Source organism: Pelophylax lessonae, assembly GCF_965119305.1.
Source record: "Pelophylax lessonae genome assembly, chromosome: 3".
NCBI lineage: Eukaryota > Metazoa > Chordata > Amphibia > Anura > Ranidae > Pelophylax > Pelophylax lessonae.
Genome location: NC_138770.1, coordinates 587,448,711 through 587,467,657, shown reverse-complemented (window position 1 = coordinate 587,467,657; position 18,947 = coordinate 587,448,711). Strand labels below are relative to the sequence as shown.

The window sequence follows — 18,947 nt, the reverse complement described above, 5'->3', positions numbered from 1 at the left end:
ACCCTTTAAACAAATGTCATTATTAATAGTACACAGAGCAATTTCTTTACCTCAGTGTTGCTTCCTCTGAAGGATGTTGTGCAATGACCCGAAAACAGTATTTGTCAGGTAAGAGGGAGATGCAGTCACCAGAGTACAGCCAGCACCATTCATCTCTTTTCAAAGTTATAAAGGTGCCCTTGTTGGAGGCTTGATAAAAACATGGATTCACGTGTATCTGCAAGAAAATAAAGCAAGACAAACACTCATTATAAACTAAAAACTCAATAGTGTGTTTCCCCAGTTCTAGGAAAACGAAGCAATTACAGGGCACAAATGCCATCCTTTATACTCCACTGGCTGAAAATATCCACACAGCATGAGGATAGAACATGAAAATGGAGGAAGTGGACCCGAGGCTCTCCATCTGTTATGAAACTTCAAATCCCATTATGTGTTGCCAATCAAAATAGCACTAGGATTTAACCACTTGAGTCCCAGTGCCTTTTTTTTTGCTTAACCACTTGCTGTCCAGGGCTTTTTTTTTTCACACACATTCAAATTTGCCCTCTTTTTTTTGCTAAAAAAACATTTTAAGCCCCAAACATATATATTCTGAAAGCAGAGGCCCTAGAGAATAAAATGGTGGTGTCCTGCTGAATAATGCCCTCTCGTAGGATAATGCACCCGCAGTAGGTAACCTCACTCCAGCTGATAGAATGGGCTGCCGTGCCTCACAAAATGCGGCTTAAGGTTGTTGTTTTTTTTTTTTTACCTAAAATAAAAACATGTTCTACTTACTGGTATAATTAAAATAAATTATTAAGTGCAGCACTCTCTTTCACCCAAATATCACTCTTTGCACCTAAAGTTAGTACACCTAACAAAAGTGCTACTCAATCATATAATCTCATAATCTAAAACAGAATAGGCAACCTTGGAGATGTGGAGATCTACCTGAATATGGAAAGAGTCAAAGATCCACGAGGCACAGTATTGCCCAATGTCGCCTCACTTAAAAACTATAAACTGTACTACCGTGTCGCAAATGCGTGCATTGTGCAGCAATTTTGGGTATAGATGTGAGGGAAACTCTGAAGGGGACACAGATGTGGGGGAGACTCTGATGGGGACAAACATGTGGGGAAAGGTTCTGATGTGGACACAGATGTGCCTGGAGGCTCTAATGAGGAAACAGATGTGTGGGGAGTCTCTTATGGGGACACAGATGTGAGGGAAGACATTGATGGGGACACAAATGTGTGGGGAGGTTCTAATGTGGACATAGATGGGTGAAGAGGTTCTGATGGGGAAACAGATGTGTGGGGAGGCTCTATTGGGGACACATATATTTATTAAATAACTGATTTTTTTGGCTCGTGAATGTGTGAAAAATTGGCGCTGTGGCCCTCATTCTGAAAAGTTATAGACCCCTGGTTTATAGATTAGACCAAAAGAGGGAAAACTCAAGAGAAAAAAGAGACAGTTTCTCTAAATGATTGACAGCTGGGAAGTACAATTTAGCAGAAAACATTTTTAACATGCAGCGTTTCCAAGGCAGATTCAAATCCTGATAGAAACTAATTAAAGACACTCACATAGTTTTCACAGGTCTGGATAGTCAAATACATTAAGCTTAATAGTCTTAAAAAAAAATCTAAAGGCACCAGCTTGCCCCACAAGCAGTTTAAGCCATGATTGGAAACATTAGAGAAGGTCTGAATCCAAGCTGTTCAGAAAGAAAGACACTAAAGAAATCAATAACGTTACTAGTAACGAATGTCACTGCTTTTTAAATAGGTTACGGAGACAAATTGTACATGCTTCTCAACAATGCCAATTTTTAATGCAATGCTAAACTAATTCCCTTAATATCATGTGGTGTGGATCAGAAAAGAACCCATCAAACAGCAAAGGTGCCTCAAGGAATGCCGATAACAGTTGACGTGAAAAAATAGGTCTACTCAACCCCAAATAACGCTGACTTCCACTCCTTCAGACTTATGGTGTGTACAAGTTTATGCAAACCATAAAGTGTTCATCATTGGACAAAACGTGTAGGCATATCTGAATGGGGGTAGTCGTGAAGGGGTGGATTTATCTCTCCAACAAAGAGGAATCCAAGCCTTGGCGGCATTTAAGAGGTATCTATAAAATTATTTCTGATACGTTTTAATGAATATTGGATATTAGTGCAAAAGAAAAAAAGATGGTTTGAAAAAGGATGTATTTTGGTGCAGATTGAGGATCTCAGGGTGAGGGGACACTGAACCTGTTCCAGCAGGAAGATATTTGCTGATTACCGTTCCAAAGTAGCTATAAAGGAAGGAAGGTGCTTTGAACTTGGAGTAATCAATGAAGAGCAGATAAGTAATAATGGGTCAATTCACTAAGAGTTAAATAGCACATGATTATTTGAGTTAAAATACAGTGCCTTGCGAAAGTATTCGGCCCCCTTGAACTTTGCAACCTTTTGCCACATTTCAGGCTTCAAACATAAAGATATAAAACTGCAATTTTTTGTGAAGAATCAACAAGTGGGACACAATCATTAAGTGGAACGAAATTTATTGGATATTTCAAACTTTTTTAACAAATAAAAAACTGAAAAATTGGGCGTGCAAAATTATTCAGCCCCCTTAAGTTAATACTTTGTAGCGCCACCTTTTTCTGCGATTACAGCTGTAAGTCGCTTGGGGTATGTCTCTATCAGTTTTGGACATCGAGAGACTGAAATTTTTGCCCATTTCTCCTTGCAAAACAGCTCGAGCTCAGTGAGGTTGGATGGAGAGCATTTGTGAACAGCAGTTTTCAGTTCTTTCCACAGATTCTCGATTGGATTCAGGTCTGGACTTTGACTTGGCCATTCTAACACCTGGATATGTTTATTTGTGAACCATTCCATTGTAGATTTTGCTTTATGTTTTGGATCATTGTCTTGTTGGAAGACAAATCTCCGTCCCAGTCTCAGGTCTTTTACAGACTCCATCAGGTTTTCTTCCAGAATCAATTCCATCAATTTTAACCATCTTCCCTGTTCCTGCTGAAGAAAAGCAGGCCCAAACCATGATGCTGCCACCACCATGTTTGACAGTGGGGATGGTGTGTTCAGGGTGATGAGCTGTGTTGCTTTCACGCCAAACAACGGAATTTTTGTAAAATCTTACCTGTAAAATTCCTTTCTCTGAGTCCTCCGACAGTCGCCGCCTCTTCATATTCGTCACATATGGGGTATTAGACTTTGCTCCGAAGGAGTAGCTAGGCAACAGAATATGTTAACATTAAAGCTTTTAACATATCCCACCCTCAAGGGGTGGTCCCCTCAGTCAATACCCCTACTTCCTGCAACCATATCTCAGTTTTAGTGGAATAGCAGTAGAGTATACAACCAAACCCCAAAAGAGGGGCGGGGGCGGCGACTGTCGGAGGACTCAGAGAAAGGAATTTTACAGGTAAGATTTTACAAAAATTCCGTTTTCTCTTACGTCCTCCGACAGTCGCCGCCTCTTCATATTCGTCACATATGGGGACGTCCCAAAGCAGTGCAAACATGAGGGGTGGGAAACGCATCCGCGCCGAAAGGCAACGCAGTCTCCGCATCAAAGAAAGGAACCTTACCAAAGGAAGGAACCCAGCTGGGCAACAGGAAAAAACAGGTGCTCAACAGGAGCAACAACCCAGGAAAAGACAAATAACCAGGGGATAAAAAACTTATCCCAACAGCCAGTGGTCCCCAACAAGGGACCCTAGGGAATCGCCGCACTAAGAACCTTGCGGCCAAAGGAAGCATCCGCCGATGCCTGAACATCTACTTTGTAGAATTTTGTGAAAGTGTGCACGGTCGACCAAGTCGCCGCCTTACACACCTGGGCTACAGAAGCCCCATGACGACAGGCCCAAGACGTACTCAGAGATCTAGTAGAGTGCGCCTTCACAGGCACAGGGGGAACCTTCCCCTGCAAAGCATAGGCCTGTTCAATGGTCTGCCTGATCCATTTGGCAAAGGTAGAGGCCGACGCCGCCATGCCCTTCCGAGGACCCTCTGGAAGAACAAACAAGGAATCCGTCTTTCGAAAAGACTCAGTCGATTTAAGGTAAACCCTTATCGCCCGAACAACATCCAAAGAATGTAATCTCACCTCCTTTGGATGTGTAGGCTTCGCGCACAGCGAAGGCAAGACAATATCCTCATTAAGATGGAATTCCGAAACTCGTTTCGGAAGAAAAGAAGGATTAGGTCGCAAGACCACCTTATCCAAATGAACAACCAGATACGGAGACTTGCAGGACAAAGCTGCCAGCTCCGACACTCTGCGAGCCGAAGTGATAGCAGCCAAAAAGGCAACCTTTTTGGACAACATAGACAACAAGATCTCCCTGATCTGTTCAAAAGGAGCACGTTGCAACACAGATAGAACGAGATTCAAGTCCCAAGGGGGCAGAGGATCCCTCCTAGGGGGAACCAGATGCCGCACACCCTGAACAAAAGTGCCAACCAAGGAGTTGGAGGCCACGGGACGTTGAAACAGAACGGCCAGCGCAGACACCTGACCCTTTATCGTAGCCAGCGCCAAACGCTGATCGACACCCGTTTGAAGGAAGGACAGCACTCGGGAAACCGAGTACGTGCGGGGAGAAAATCCCCTGGACTCACACCAAGCAAAATAGGCCTTCCAAGTACGGTAATAAACCTTCCCCGAGGAAGACTTCCTCGCGTTGATCAAGGTATGAACGACCTCTGGGGAGAGACCCTTCTCCCTCAGGACCTCGGTCTCAACAGCCAGGCCGTCAAAGCCAGCGACTGTAAAGCAGGATGGTATATTGGACCTTGAGACAGGAGATCGTCTCGAAGAGGCAGACGCCACGGGGCGTCGACCGCCAGATTCACGAGGTCTGCGTACCAGGACCGGCGAGGCCAGTCCGGTGCCACAAGAATCACCGTGCTGCGTTCCGAGTGTAACCTGCGAAGGAACCTGGACAGCAACTGAATCGGTGGAAACGTGTACATCAGCCTGTACTGATGCCACGGGGCAACTAACGCGTCCGACGCGTCTGCCCGAGGGTCGCGCGTCCTTGCCATGAACCTTCTCACCTTGTTGTTGAGACGAGACGCGAACAGGTCCACATCTGGAAGACCCCACTTCACGCACAACATCTGGAAGACAGTCGGGTGGAGAGACCATTCCCCCTGATCCAGGGTCTGGCGACTCAGATAGTCCGCCTGCCAGTTCTCCACCCCCGGAATGTGAACCGCCGTTATCGCCGGGACATGAGCCTCGGCCCAAGACAGAATGTCGGCCACTTCTCGAGCCGGTCGGGCACTCCTGGTGCCCCCTTGGTGGTTGATGTAGGCCACCGCCGTGGCATTGTCCGTCTGCACCCGAACCGGGCAGCCCTGCAGCCGGTCCGTCCAAGTCCCCTGGGCGGACAGAACGCCCAGAACACCACCCCAGCCCGACAGGCTGGCATCCGTGGTGATTTCCGTCCACGAGATAGGACGAAACGACTTGCCCCCGGACACCATCGGGGACTGGAGCCACCACAGAAGGTCTCTTCTGGTGCGATGAGTCCACGAGATTTGAAGATCCAGAGAGTGAGGTCGCCCGTCCCACATGGACAGGATCTCCGCTTGGAGACCCCGCGTGTGAAACTGAGCGAAGGGAATCGCCTCGAAGGCCGAGACCATCAATCCCAGACATCTCATGCACGTCCGCAGAGACGAGTGCGGAACGTCCCTGAGGGACCTGACTTCCTCCTGAAGAGTTCTGAGTTTGTCTTCCGGCAGGAAGACCTTCGCCTGCACCGAGTCCAGAATGATTCCCAGGTAGGGAAGACGAACCGACGGACTCCGCGTCGACTTTGGAAAATTTATCGTCCAACCAAACTCCTGCAGAGTTTGCATCGTTACAGACAGGTCCTTCTCCAGACCCTGGCTGGTCGCAGACCGAACCAGAATGTCGTCCAGATACCCCAGGACAGAAATGCCCTGGGCCCTCAATAATGCCAGAACCGGTGCAAGCACCTTGGTGAAGACCCGCGGAGCCGAGGCGAGACCAAAAGGCAACGCCACGAACTGGTAGTGATCCTCCGCAATGGCAAATCGAAGGTACCTCTGGTGACCCTCGAAAATGGGGATGTGAAGATACGCATCCTTCAAATCGATGGATGCCATGAATTCCCCCGGAACCAGGGCAGCCACCACCGATCGCAGGGATTCCATGCGGAACTTGCGAACCCGCACAGAGCGGTTCAGAGCCTTCAAGTCCAGAATTGGACGAACCTTGCCCTCCTTTCTGGGCACGGTGAACAGATTGGAATAAAACCCCCGAAATCTGTCCCGATGAGGCACCGGAACTACCACTCCCTGAGCCCTCAGGTCCCGCACCGCCAGGTGCAGGTCCCGTAAACGCTCTGGAGACAGTTGAAGATTTGAGGGAAAAAATCTGCTCTCCGGCCGAGAGAGAAACTCGATCTTGTAACCAGATCGAACGATCTCCTGAACCCATCTGTCCCGCACACGGGCCAACCAGGGCTGAAGAAAACCGAGCAAGCGTCCCCCCACCCCAAAACTGGGTGAGGGCGCCCCTTCAGGCCGCACTGTTATGGGCTGCGGATCCGGATTGACCGGACTTCTGTTTACCAGACCAGGGCTTCTTCTGAGAGCCTTGACCTTTGAACGGTTTGCCCTTGTAGTGCAACCGAAAGGCACGAAAGGACCCCTGAGGGGGCCGAAAATTAGCATGCTTCTTCCCAGAAGCCCCCTTAGCCTTGGGGAAATGGGGCAAGAGAGTGCTCTTACCTCCGGTGATCCCCTTAATCAACACATCCAAGGACTCCCCAAAAAGGCGAGACCCATCATAAGGCAGATTGGCTAAGGTCTTACGTGAAGACTGGTCCACCGACCAACATTTCAACCAAACCAGGCGGCGAGACAACACCGCCACGCTGTGCACCCGTGCAGCTAACGGAACTAGGTCCAAGTCCGCATCACACAGATACATGACACCCTGGTGGATTTGATCCACCATATCCAGGGTCGCCGGCGAGGCCGAATCGGCCACTAGGACGCGCCTAAGCATCTGCGTCCAACTTGCGATCGCCTGGGCCGCCATGAGAGAAGCAAACAGAGCCTTAAGCATAGAACCCGTAACAGAATAAGTATGACGGGCAAGAGACTCCAATCTCCTATCCGTGGCATCACGGAACACAGGGGAATCCTCTGCAGGAATCGCAGTGGATTTGTTTAAAACCGCAATTGCGTGATCCACTGGGGGAGGCACACACCACCTTTCATCAGTGGAAGGCGAGAAAGGATAACGCAGCTTGAACCTACTTGGTACAGCAAAAGGTTTGCGCAGATTGCGCCATTGTTCCTTAACAGCGCGCTGAAAATCATCATTGCAGGGAAAAACCTGCGGCGTCCTGCGTTTTCTCTGCATCCCATAAGCCGCCAAGGCAGCGGGGGGACACACTTCATCCTGCAAACGCAGCGTTTGCTTTATGGAAGCAATCAATTCATCCATGATTGCAAGCTCTTCAGGCGAGCCAGGGGGAGAATTATCAACCCCTTCAACGTCAGCCTCCACCTCGGACCCCACTAGATCCAGGGAGGAGCGGGACCCCGATAAGGAGGCCCCCGCCATAACAGCCCCATCACCTTCACCCTCAGAATCAGAGGAAAGAGCAACTCTGGGTCTTTTAGTAGATTGAGCAGCCACCAGCATCTGCACCTGAGCAGCAAGGCCAGCCACAATGGTGGCTAAATCCCCCCCTGGGGGGGAAACAGCGGTCCCCTGGCTTTCCACCAAGGCGGTAGGAAATTTGCCCTCCTGAGAATCCATTGCCCCTATAACAAATGCCGGATAATAAAGGGTTAACAGCCCACCGCACCACACACAAGCACAATGAGACCCCCACAGGGACAATAAAACTGACACAGGCAATGGATAGGAAGGATAAAACCTGAGGAGACCCTCGCCGCTGCTGCTGCCTCGATCGGTGTTCCTGGAGAAGAGGAAGTGATGCTGCCAGGGCGCTCTATGAAAGCCTATGGGAGGCTACAAGAAAATGGCCGCCATGCATGTAAAACATGCGGCCGGAGCGAGTGTAGGCAAAATGGCGCCGTTTGGCGCCAAAACCGCCACTCCACAGTACAGTAATGCACACATGTCATCCATGTATAAAAAAACATGTCAGATCGCCGCAGCGATCGCTGTATAATGCCCAAACATGCCACAAAACATGCCCCACAGCACACAGCTTCTCACACTGACAAGGCTGACACACATAGTGTCACACAGCTCCCCCCCCCCCCTTGCAGCCCACAGCATGCAGCCGAGAGATAGGGAGACAAACAGTGTGAATAGAGGCAGGTTACACAGTCCCAGACTGACACCCCCCCAGACAGACAGGTCCCCACATAAATACACTTACCTCACAGTGGCGTGGGGGACCCACACAGGCGAACAAGCCGCTGCACATGAGGCAGGGAGAGTCGCATACAAGACGCACAGAATGGGGGTTAAGAAACCGCACAGCGTCCAGTGAGGTAGCCACCTCACCAATCATCCCTGCACCGAACAGGGATGGGTCGTTCACTGTGCCAGGAGCGTTACCTGGCTGAACGCTCGATGGCAGGCTGGGAAGCCACTGACCCACGACCTGCGACCAGGGGGATCAGCCCGAGACCCAGCCCGCATGATCCTCTTCATCCGAAGAACTAACCAACGCTGACAAAAAGAACAGCTAAGTAAAGGTAGAGAGAAAACTCAAACAAAAATTCAAAAAAGAAGAAAGAGTCTGGGGCAGAAAGCCCCAGCACAGAGAGAGCCAGCCACTCCTGACAAGCTAGACATTAAAACTGAGATATGGTTGCAGGAAGTAGGAGGGTATTGACTGAGGGGACCACCCCTTGAGGGTGGGATATGTTAAAAGCTTTAATGTTAACATATTCTGTTGCCTAGCTACTCCTTCGGAGCAAAGTCTAATACCCCATATGTGACGAATATGAAGAGGCGGCGACTGTCGGAAGACGTAAGAGAAATAACGTTTTGCATTGTTGCCAAAAAGTTCGATTTTGGTTTCATCTGACCAGAGCACCTTCTTCCACATGTTTGGTGTGTCTCCCAGGTGGCTTGTGGCAAACTTTAAATGACACTTTTTATGGATATCTTTAAGAAATGGCTTTCTTCTTGCCACTCTTCCATAAAGGCCAGATTTGTACAGTATACGACTGATTGTTGTCCTATGGACAGAGTCTCCCACCTCAGCTGTAGATCTCTGCAGTTCATCCAGAGTGATCATGGGCCTCTTGGCTGCATCTCTGATCAGTCTTCTCCTTGTATGAGCTGAAAGTTTAGAGGGACGGCCAGGTCTTCGTAGATTTGCAGTGGTCCGATACTCCTTCCATTTCAATATTATCGCTTGCACAGTGCTCCTTGGGATGTTTAAAGCTTGGGAAATCTTTTTGTACCCAAATCTGGCTTTAAACTTTTCCACAACATTATCTCGGACCTGCCTGGTGTGTTCCTTGTTCTTCATGATGCTCTCTGCGCTTTAAACGGACCTCTGAGACTATCACAGCGCAGGTGCATTGATACGGAGACTTGATTACACACAGGTGGATTCTATTTATCATCATTAGTCATTTAGGCCAACATTGGATCATTCAGAGATCCTCCCTGAACTTCTGGAGAGAGTTTGCTGCAAAGTAAAGGGGCTGAATACTTTCACAAGGCACTGTAGTTAATTTCACATCTAACTAATGAACGTGCAATTCACTAAACAGTTCATTTTTCCTCTTTTTTTTTCCATTTAATGTGTGTGTCTTTATCGTACATCACGGGACACAGAGCAGCCATATTCATTACTCTACGCCACCTATCGGTGACTAGACACTAGCAACCAATTAGGACAGGAAGTCCCCCTCTTTATAACCCCTCCCATACAGGAAGTACCTCAGTTTTTTTGCCAGTCTCTTAAAGGCGATGGTCACATTTGGAGAAGCTCTCCATAGTTTCAAAGAAGAAAAAAAAAATGATTGATTATGCTACAACCCTGATTAAGATCTCTGAACTAAGGGGATTAGTAATCAGATCCATCCATTTTCCAGCAGGGTGCTCTACAGGTCCAAGGGAGTGGCCCCTAAAAATAAGGGGACCCGGTCCTTAAAAGTCGACAAGTGACAGAACCCCGCCGTAATGGCTGAAGATTGGATTCTTGTTTTAGGCAGAATCCCGCGGCGGGAATGGTAAGTCCACTTTAAACTTTTATGCACTGTTTCCTTCTGATTTAACAGTACCAATTGCCATGTTTTAGGTCTCCATTTGAGATCATATGTGTAGTCAGCTGTGACAAAACACACCTTGTTTGTCTTAGAGTCTGCTCTGAACCTCCCTGATGCTTGGACACTGTGGCTCCAAGTTGAGGGAGCACCCTTGAAGGCATCCCTGCGGCGAAAGGTCATACGCACGTGTGAACGTTCGCTATTTACACGTGTAAGTGAAGCCACCGTTTAGGTGTATACCGCCTGCGCATTCACTTACACTCTGTGGTCCCAAGTTCAGGGGGCACCCTTGGTGGCATCCCTGCAGCGAAAGATCCCACGCACGTACGCGATAATTCACTACTTACAGGGACAAGCACGTGGAGCTGGCAGGGGGCTTGTCAATGACGTGATTGGCATGCACGTAGCTCGCTGCACATGCGCAATAACAGAAGCTGGAGGTAACGCAGAGCTTGTCACTGTGGGTGCATGTTTACAGGCACGAACAGGTTCTGTTACTTTGGGATAGCAGTGCTGTGTGTGAGAAGCTGTATAGCTTGGCACAAGCCTTGAGTACACTAAAGTTAGTACCTCAAGTTTTCTTGCCGGAACAATGTCCTCCCGAAAGAGGAGTGGGGGGGGCACTAGTGTGCCACCGTCAGGATTAGAAGATCCTAGCCATGCTTCCTCTGTGTTTACATCCCCTGAAAGGCCAGAGGCGACTGGCTAATCTGAGTCATTCTGGTTGTCAGGCATGGTAGCAACATCTAGTAATTCTGTCTCAGCCTAAGTCACTAAGGACAATTTGGCATCGGTGTTAGCCAGCCTTGAGGGTAAGATTTCAGGCATGATTGCTTCAGCGTCACAAGGAGGGAAGAAACGCGATAGATTCCACTTACCTGAGCCCTCCCTGTTTTAGTTAAGGATTGGGTAGAGGACGTGGAAGAAGGAGCTGTGAATGACCCAGTAGAAGGGCAAGCTGAGATTTCCACTTCTGGGGAGTCAAGATCTGAGGAGTCATTCTCTGCCTTTCAATCCCAGAAAATGTTAATTCAGTCTCTCACTGAAATGGTCCAGTCTGTATTAAAATTACCTCCCTTAAAGATTTCTGAAGTCTCTTTTTCTTTGTTAGGTTCATTACACCCTCCTCAAAATCTTCAGGCTTTTCCCCTACATCCGCTCTTAGAGCAGATAGTATATGCTGATTAGGATCACCCCAATAGAATTTATGTTCCTCGCAAAAGGTTTTCTTTGTTATATCCTATGGGGGAAAAGTTCACAAGAAAATGCAGTGTGGACTGTGGATGCTGCCATTTCTTTTGTTAACAACAGTTTAACTTGTCTTGTAGATAATGCCCAGGTTTTTAAGGATCCAGCTGATAAAAAGTCGGAATCTTTGTTAAAAGCTTTCTTTTCTGTTGCGGGGTCTCCAATACAAAAAAGACAATATTAAAAGAGCATCAAGTACTGTTCCTTCTCTAGAAGAGTCTGTTGAAGATTCAGATTCAGAAGGCAGATCTACCTCAAGCTTTATGTTTTGCAGTAAATGCTCTTAAAGACTCCATACAGCAAAAGTCACGGTTTCCTAAAAAGCTGGTATAAGGAATTACTGTGTAAAAGGTTGCTGGCTGGCTTTCCCTTTCATGGGGAACGCCTATTTGGTGACGATCTGGATAAATATATCCAAAGGATTTCGGGGGGGGAGAATGCGCTGCTACTAGTTAATAGGAGAAGTAAACATCCTTCTTCTAAGGAATCCAACACTCAGATTCCCAGTACTTCTAATCCCAAGCAGTTTTGAAGGCCCCAGCCTTCTGGATCTAGAACCAGGCCTTCAGTTCAAGGGCAGAAGAAACCCTGGACCCAGAGACCTACCAAGTCTAGCTCCAAGGCACCCCACTCAGTCAGGTGGGGGAAAGGCTGCTATGGTTCTCGGAGGTCGGGGTGGAAATGATTCAGGACAACTGGGTCATTTCCACAATCTCGCAAGGGTATAAACTAGAATTTCAGGTGTTTCTTCATCCTCAGTTTGTAAAGTCAAACATACCTGCAGATCTTCTTAAAAGAAGTTCCCGCTTTCTGGCTCTGGACCATTTGAGGTCACAAGCAGTAATTACAGAAGTTCCGGACGACGAGAAATTCAGGGGTTTTTACTCAAACCTTTTCATAGTCCCCAAGCCAAATGGAGACGTGAGACCTATTCTGCATCTCAAAGCTCTGAACCAGTTTCTAAACATTTGTACTTTCCGAATGGAGTCTATTCGCTCAGTCATGGCCTTTCTGCAGGGAGTAGAATTGCATACCTTCACGTGCCTATCGTTCAGGCCCATCAGAGGTTTTTACGCTTTGCAGTAGAGGACCGTCATTTTCAGTTTGTAGCCACGGCTCCATGAGTGTTCACAAAGATCCTAGCTCCAGTATTGGCTATTCTAAAGTCTCAATGAATAGCAGTGGTAGGATACCTAGACGATCTATTACTTTGGCTCTAAGCCAGAACGTGTTCCAGACAGTTCAGTTCTTAGAATGTCTGTGTTGGAGTCTGAACTTTGCAAAGTCAGCGTTGCAGCCAGTTCAGCATCTGCAGTACCTGGGTTTCCTGGTGGACACAGTACAGGCAAAGGTATTCTTGCCGCCAAGAAAGGTCGTAGCCCTGAAGGGATCTGGTTCAGATTGTAAGAAGGAAAAGGTATCCTGTACATCTTTGCATGAGGTTATTAGGGAGGATTATGTCCTCATTCAAAGCAGTTCCCTATGCCCAATTCCATGTCAGGGATATACACTACCCCTACTCATTCAAAAAAAAAAAAGTAGTAAACCGTAAGTCCTATATTAAAATAATATATAAAAATGTCCCACAATGTAGATCCATTGTCAATCACAATGAAAACTACAAGCCACCTGCACAAAACAAAAAACCCACTGCCGAAGCTTGGTTCCTGCAAAAAAGGCCATGCCACTTTCCCCCGTCTCTTAAAGCGGAGTTCCACCCTAATTTTAAACTTTACTTCATGCATAGCTATATACCTTTCTAAATTAGATTTAGATTCTGTCTTAGGTCTCCCGAATCCCACATGATGCAGTGACTATGGTCCCCAATTCCCCCCCAAACATCAGCCTTAAGCTCGATGAAGGGTTAAAACAAAGACTCTTTATTCAACAACTCACTTTCAATATATACAGTCTTAGGTGCTTGATTACATCATGCAAATGTATTGTATACAGAACATAATTAACATACCTGGCCATATGGACAGAAACAATAGGCTCAGACAGGATTAGCATTATCATAATTGACTCAACAAACAACAAGCCCAAAACATAGCCGAATACGCATTTCTAGAAGTGTGAACACACACCACCTCTAAACAGATGAAAGCAGAAGACATAGGCTCGCAGACTGCCCATCTCAATTTTCAAAACACCTTATTATAACTTAAGTGTCAACTCACATCCCCCCAGTATACCATAGCTGAGGCTTATGTCATTAGCATCTGTTTAGTCTCTCCTTGTGTGAAGTCCTTGGTTGTAGGCAGCTTAGGCCTAGAGTCTGTGTCGCTTGGGGTGACAGGGACTTGAATTCAAAGTAACAGTACTCCAAGGGTCCCCCAGCATACACCCCCACACAGAGCGGGGCTCCCCTACAAGCGAGGGCCCCGTAGTCCGTGGGCAGGAGGCTGGCCTCCACACTCCTCCAGTAGCCCGTGGCGAAGGTCCCAGCAAATGGGCGTTCATCGCAGCTCCTTTACCTTATTTTAAATTAAAAATAACTTCATTTCTTTCAACTTCGTCCTTATGCGCCCGCGGCTACCGAGGTCATTTCCTCCTTTGCATTGACTCCTGGGAGATAAGTGTCATCAATCCCAGGAGTGTCCCTCATCCTTCTCTGCCGATGAATGGAGAACAGCTTCTGGGCATGCGCAATGAGCTATGGAATGACGCACCTGCCCCGGAAGTGACGAGGGTATAGCATTCTGGGACTCGCGAAATCCAGGAAGAGGGACACCGCGGCTTCAGCTGCCCACACCGCAGATGGCCACGCTGGACAAGAACTTCACAAGGTAAGTAATTCATCTTGCAGGTACATTAAACAGGGGACAGTTTAGAGGATATCCTTGTTTAAATACCCTAGCCCTGACTATTCTAGGGGTATTTTTAGGTAAAAAAAAAAAAACAATTTGGCCAGAACTCCGCTTTAATTAAACCGTGGGGACGGGGTCAAAAATAAAATATTAAAAAAAACACACCAATATCTTTACAGTAGGAGGAAGAGGAGGATGAGCAGAATTTTCAATTTTAAAAGAGGTTCTGCTTGAAAGGGTAAATTTAACACTTCCATGCGCTATTCAAAAATAGGAAAAAAAATGTTGCGTTTACATACACTTGAAGTGGTTGGGGCCTGGAGACCTAACATTACACTATTCCCCTCCCACCTAATCACAGTCTCTCTGCTGTCTCTCTCCCTCTTTGATGTCTTTCTCTCTCTGATACCTCTCTCTCATGTCTCTCTCTCTGATCTCTCTCTCTTCGGTGTCTCTCTTTCTGTATACATTGCTGACTCAGTGAGCTTTGTACTCTCCGGAGGAGAGGTGGGGAAAGTGAAAGTAAAGTAGACTCCGATATCAACTGCAGCTCACAGCGAGGTACAGAGCAGCAGAAGACATGCCCCCTTCGCACAGGCTCAGGCATGTCTCATTACAAAGGCAATCAATCAAAGAAGAAGGGGTGTGGTGCCACCTTTTTTTCATGGCGATGGGGGGTTTTCTAATTTGGAGAGCGGGAAGAATTACAGATGATAGGCTGTTCTTTCACCTGCCCTTCTATGCACAATTGATTTGTGCCATTGTATTTTATTAGATTTAGTGCTCTGTTTGTATTTGATTTTCCAGGTTAACAACCAATTTAACCCTGGATCCAGTCTCTGCTATTTATGCCTTTCAGTTGTTCTCCTGTCACTAGACTGAATATCTAAAGACTAGTCTACTATCTGCCATCTGCCGATCTGCCCCGTAGTTGAGCCGCCTAAGGAGGGTTTTTGCCACAGATGAAAAACATGGTGGCAACTAAATTCAGACCACACCAAGTATATAGGCGTCTGAATGACTTGGAGACCCCAGAAACTGCTTTTTTCTATTACAATATAAAAGCTGATAACGTGGTCAGCACAACATAAATACAGGAAAAAATGTAATAAGTTTAAGCAATGCAGGTATTCCAATTTATTCGGCTGTTTTTACAATAGGTGACAGGTCTGCCTAAAACTTAATGCCATGTTCAGTTTATATAGAACTTATCTTCCCCAAAACATACAGAATTTTTCAACAGTTAATATACAATTCATGTTCACCTAATGATGGCTTCTTACCATAATCAGGTTTTATTCATGCAAACACAAAAGGAAAGAAAAACAGTTTGAGATAATGGTGAAAAAATGATGTGGAAAGGTCATAGCATACATAATTACACACTACTGTGTAATAATGGCGGTATGAACTCCTGTTGAAGCAGAACATTTCAAGTCTTCAAGTCAAAAAGATTTCCTATTAGTCATACAGATACATAAAGGTGATATGATTATCTTCCCTCAGTGCATTAATAGATTAACAACAGTGTGCTAGAATAACATTCTAGCATTTGCTTTATTTTTGAGCATGGAAAAAGACTGGCCCGTAATTCTGGTATTGATTTTTTCATTACAAACTCCAACTGCTAATAAATCAAAGATCACTACTTTTTTGGTTCTGGAAGTATACAGTAGAAAACATTTTAAATAAGAAGAAAAAATCACACAAAATTTTTGCATTAAATACAGTGACTGCTACTGGCTTTAACTCAATGCCAGAGGCTTTTTCTGTTTTTTTGCACATATAGGAAAAAAACAATATATTTTAGGCTTGAAGATTACATATTTTTCTGAAAGCAGACACCCTGGAAATTAAAACTGCGGTATTTCCATTTTTTATGCCACACAATATTTGTGCATTGGTTTATTAAGCGCAAACGTTTGGTAAAAAATACACTTAATATATATAATACAAGTTAATTTTAGGGCACATAAATGCAATATATTACCCAATTTTTGGTGAATCATAAACGGTGCATAGGGTGCAGAAAGTTGCATACCTCCCAACAGTCCCAAATTCTGCGGGACAGCCCTGGATTTTTACATATGTCCCGCAGTCCTGCTCGACTAAGCATTATCCCGCATTAGCTCCACTGCCCTGCTCCCTTTTCTCCTGCACAGCAGACACAAAGCAGGAGAAATGAAAGCCATTTGTTTCTCTATCTCATTTTTTGCCCTAACTTACTATCTGTTGCCCCTTCAGTATCATATGCTTCTGTTTTTTTACAATTTTTTTGCTTCCAACTCGCAATCCCTGCAGAGTTATAGCTAATTACGCTCCTTCCAGCTCCCCAATCTCCCACATTAAAGTGGTTGTAAAGTCAGAAGGTTTTTATCTTAATGCACTCTATGCATTAGAATAAAAATGCTACTGTGTGTAGCAGCCCCCCTCAGCCACCCTAATACTTACCTGAGCCCCAACTCTATCAAGGGATGTTGCGGGAGTGTCTCGTCTGCCCAAGACTCTCCCTCCTCATTGGCTGAGACGGCAGCACGGTGCCATTGGCACCCACTGTTGTCAATCAAATTCAGTGAGCCAATGAAGAGAGAGAGGGGGGTGGGCCGAGTCACGGCTGCGTGTCTGAATTGACCAGGAGAGCTGAAGAGGAACCCGAGAAGAGGGGGATCTGGGCCACTCTGTGCAAAACCAACTGCACAGAGCAGGTAAGTATAACATGTTTGTTATTTTTAACCCAAAAAAAAGAGACTTTACAATCACTTTGATGAACAGCCCCGATCCAGCCATACAATATGACCCTGTGTCCACATCTGTGTGTCAGTATCCCAACACCCACTGTCATTCAAAATTTTGGGTGCCAGGGACATGGCTGAGCATGAGCAGCGGATGTAGTCAGACGTTTCTCTCTTCATCTCTGCTGAGACTCCGTGCTTTACTCCTTTACCGATCGAAATTGGTCATCAAACGGCATAGAGGGATCTCTGACTACCTGGGCTGTACCACTATTCATCTTGATTGTCCCATAAGAATGTCCAAGCGGTTTAGAGAAAACCATTCCGTGGCCGAGGATACGGGTCAAGATGACGCCTTACCGCAGCGCTCCATGAGGGAGAGGTACAAGGAAGCCGCTCAAAATTTTTTCTCAAGTACCTTAACTAAAGATCCCCTGACTCCTCGCATCTCCCCGGAGGATTCCTCGGGTGCAAAATCGGAGGCAGATGACATGGTTCCCTTGGAATATACTGCCGGAACCTCCCTGGAATGGAATGCTCTAAGTACACCAGTGAACATTTTTGCTATGCCTCCTGAACTCTCAGCAAATGTAAATGACTCTAAAGGCCCGTACACACGTGCAGATTGTCGGCCGAAAAGATTCGGCCGACGACCGATCGGCCGATTTTCGGCTTGTTAGTATGATGCTTCCGACAGCCGACAGCGCACTTTTGGCCGAACAGAATCTGTCGTGCAAGCATTAAAATTTTTGTATGCCGACACCAGAACGGCCAATTGTTCGCCAGTCAGTACAGATTTCGGCCGACAGACAGCAGATTTGCAAGACTGGGCATGCTCAGAAAAGAAAAAACACAGGGAAAGTTAACTATCACATGACATCACTTCTGCAGTCGGCGGACAAAATTTGTGTGCAGTCTTTTGCACTTTTCAGCGGACACGACAGCCCGGGGACAAAAGACGGCCGATCAGGCGGCCGACGATCGGTACGTGTGTACGGGGCTATAGCCCACAACCTGGGACATTTTTTCTGATGTTACCTCCTGCAATTCCTCTATAACAGTCCTGACTAATGAGTTAAAAGGGGAAAAAGCTGAACTTTCGTTTGTTAGACAAGACATGCAGAAGTTAAGGGAGAGAACATCTGCGGAAGAGGGGTAAATTAGTACTAATGAAGATGGCATGGCACCGCTACAAAGAGATGTTAAATATAATGTCCATCTCACACCCCAGCACGCAACAATGTGCGTGCCATTGGAATTCCTGAGAGGACTGCAGGCAAAAATTCTGTGGCCTTAATTGAGCAATGGCTGCTTTCCGTTTTTGGTAAGGAGGCTTTTCCCTCAATGTTTGCTGTGGAGAGGGCACACAGAGTGCCAGCACGCCCCTGACCAATTACGCAATTACCTGCGACCTTTCTTGTTCAAGCTATTGAATTATAAAAGCAGGGGGGGAGTACCGCGCTTTAAAGGTGCTTAATAAAATTAATTAATACGTATTGATCATGCTAAATAAAAGTGCTTTAGTGCTTCCAAATATAATAATCCTATATATCCCTATGTGCATCCCACCATCATTTGTAAAATAAATTTAATTATTAGTGATAAAATTGATTTCTCTTCAATACATAAATAATCTCTTATAGGTGATGTAACTATAGTGCTTAATAAAATCCACAATCCATATATAAACTGGTAAAAAATATTAAAGTGCCAGTGAGCTCATACCATAAGAAATAATAAATAATCGTGCTCTTGAGTCCACAATAAATATATAGTTCAGTGATACAAGTATTAAAGTGCTGAAGTGTCCTTGAAATAAATTAAATAAATAAAGAGGTTGTGTTCAAATTAATCTTCTTTCCCAAAATCTCATGCAGGTGCTCTTCCATGCAG

General features: G+C 46.1%; 1 protein-coding gene across 1 annotated transcript in view; it reads right to left on the bottom strand.

Moving 5' to 3' along the window:
* APLF (aprataxin and PNKP like factor) overlaps positions 1-18,947 on the bottom strand; it is a 472,148-nt gene that overhangs the window by 378,999 nt on the left and 74,202 nt on the right. The window contains exon 3 of the mRNA XM_082250272.1: positions 51-217. Coding sequence (XP_082106398.1) covers positions 51-217 — 167 coding nt within the window. The remainder of the gene's footprint in view (positions 1-50; positions 218-18,947) is intronic.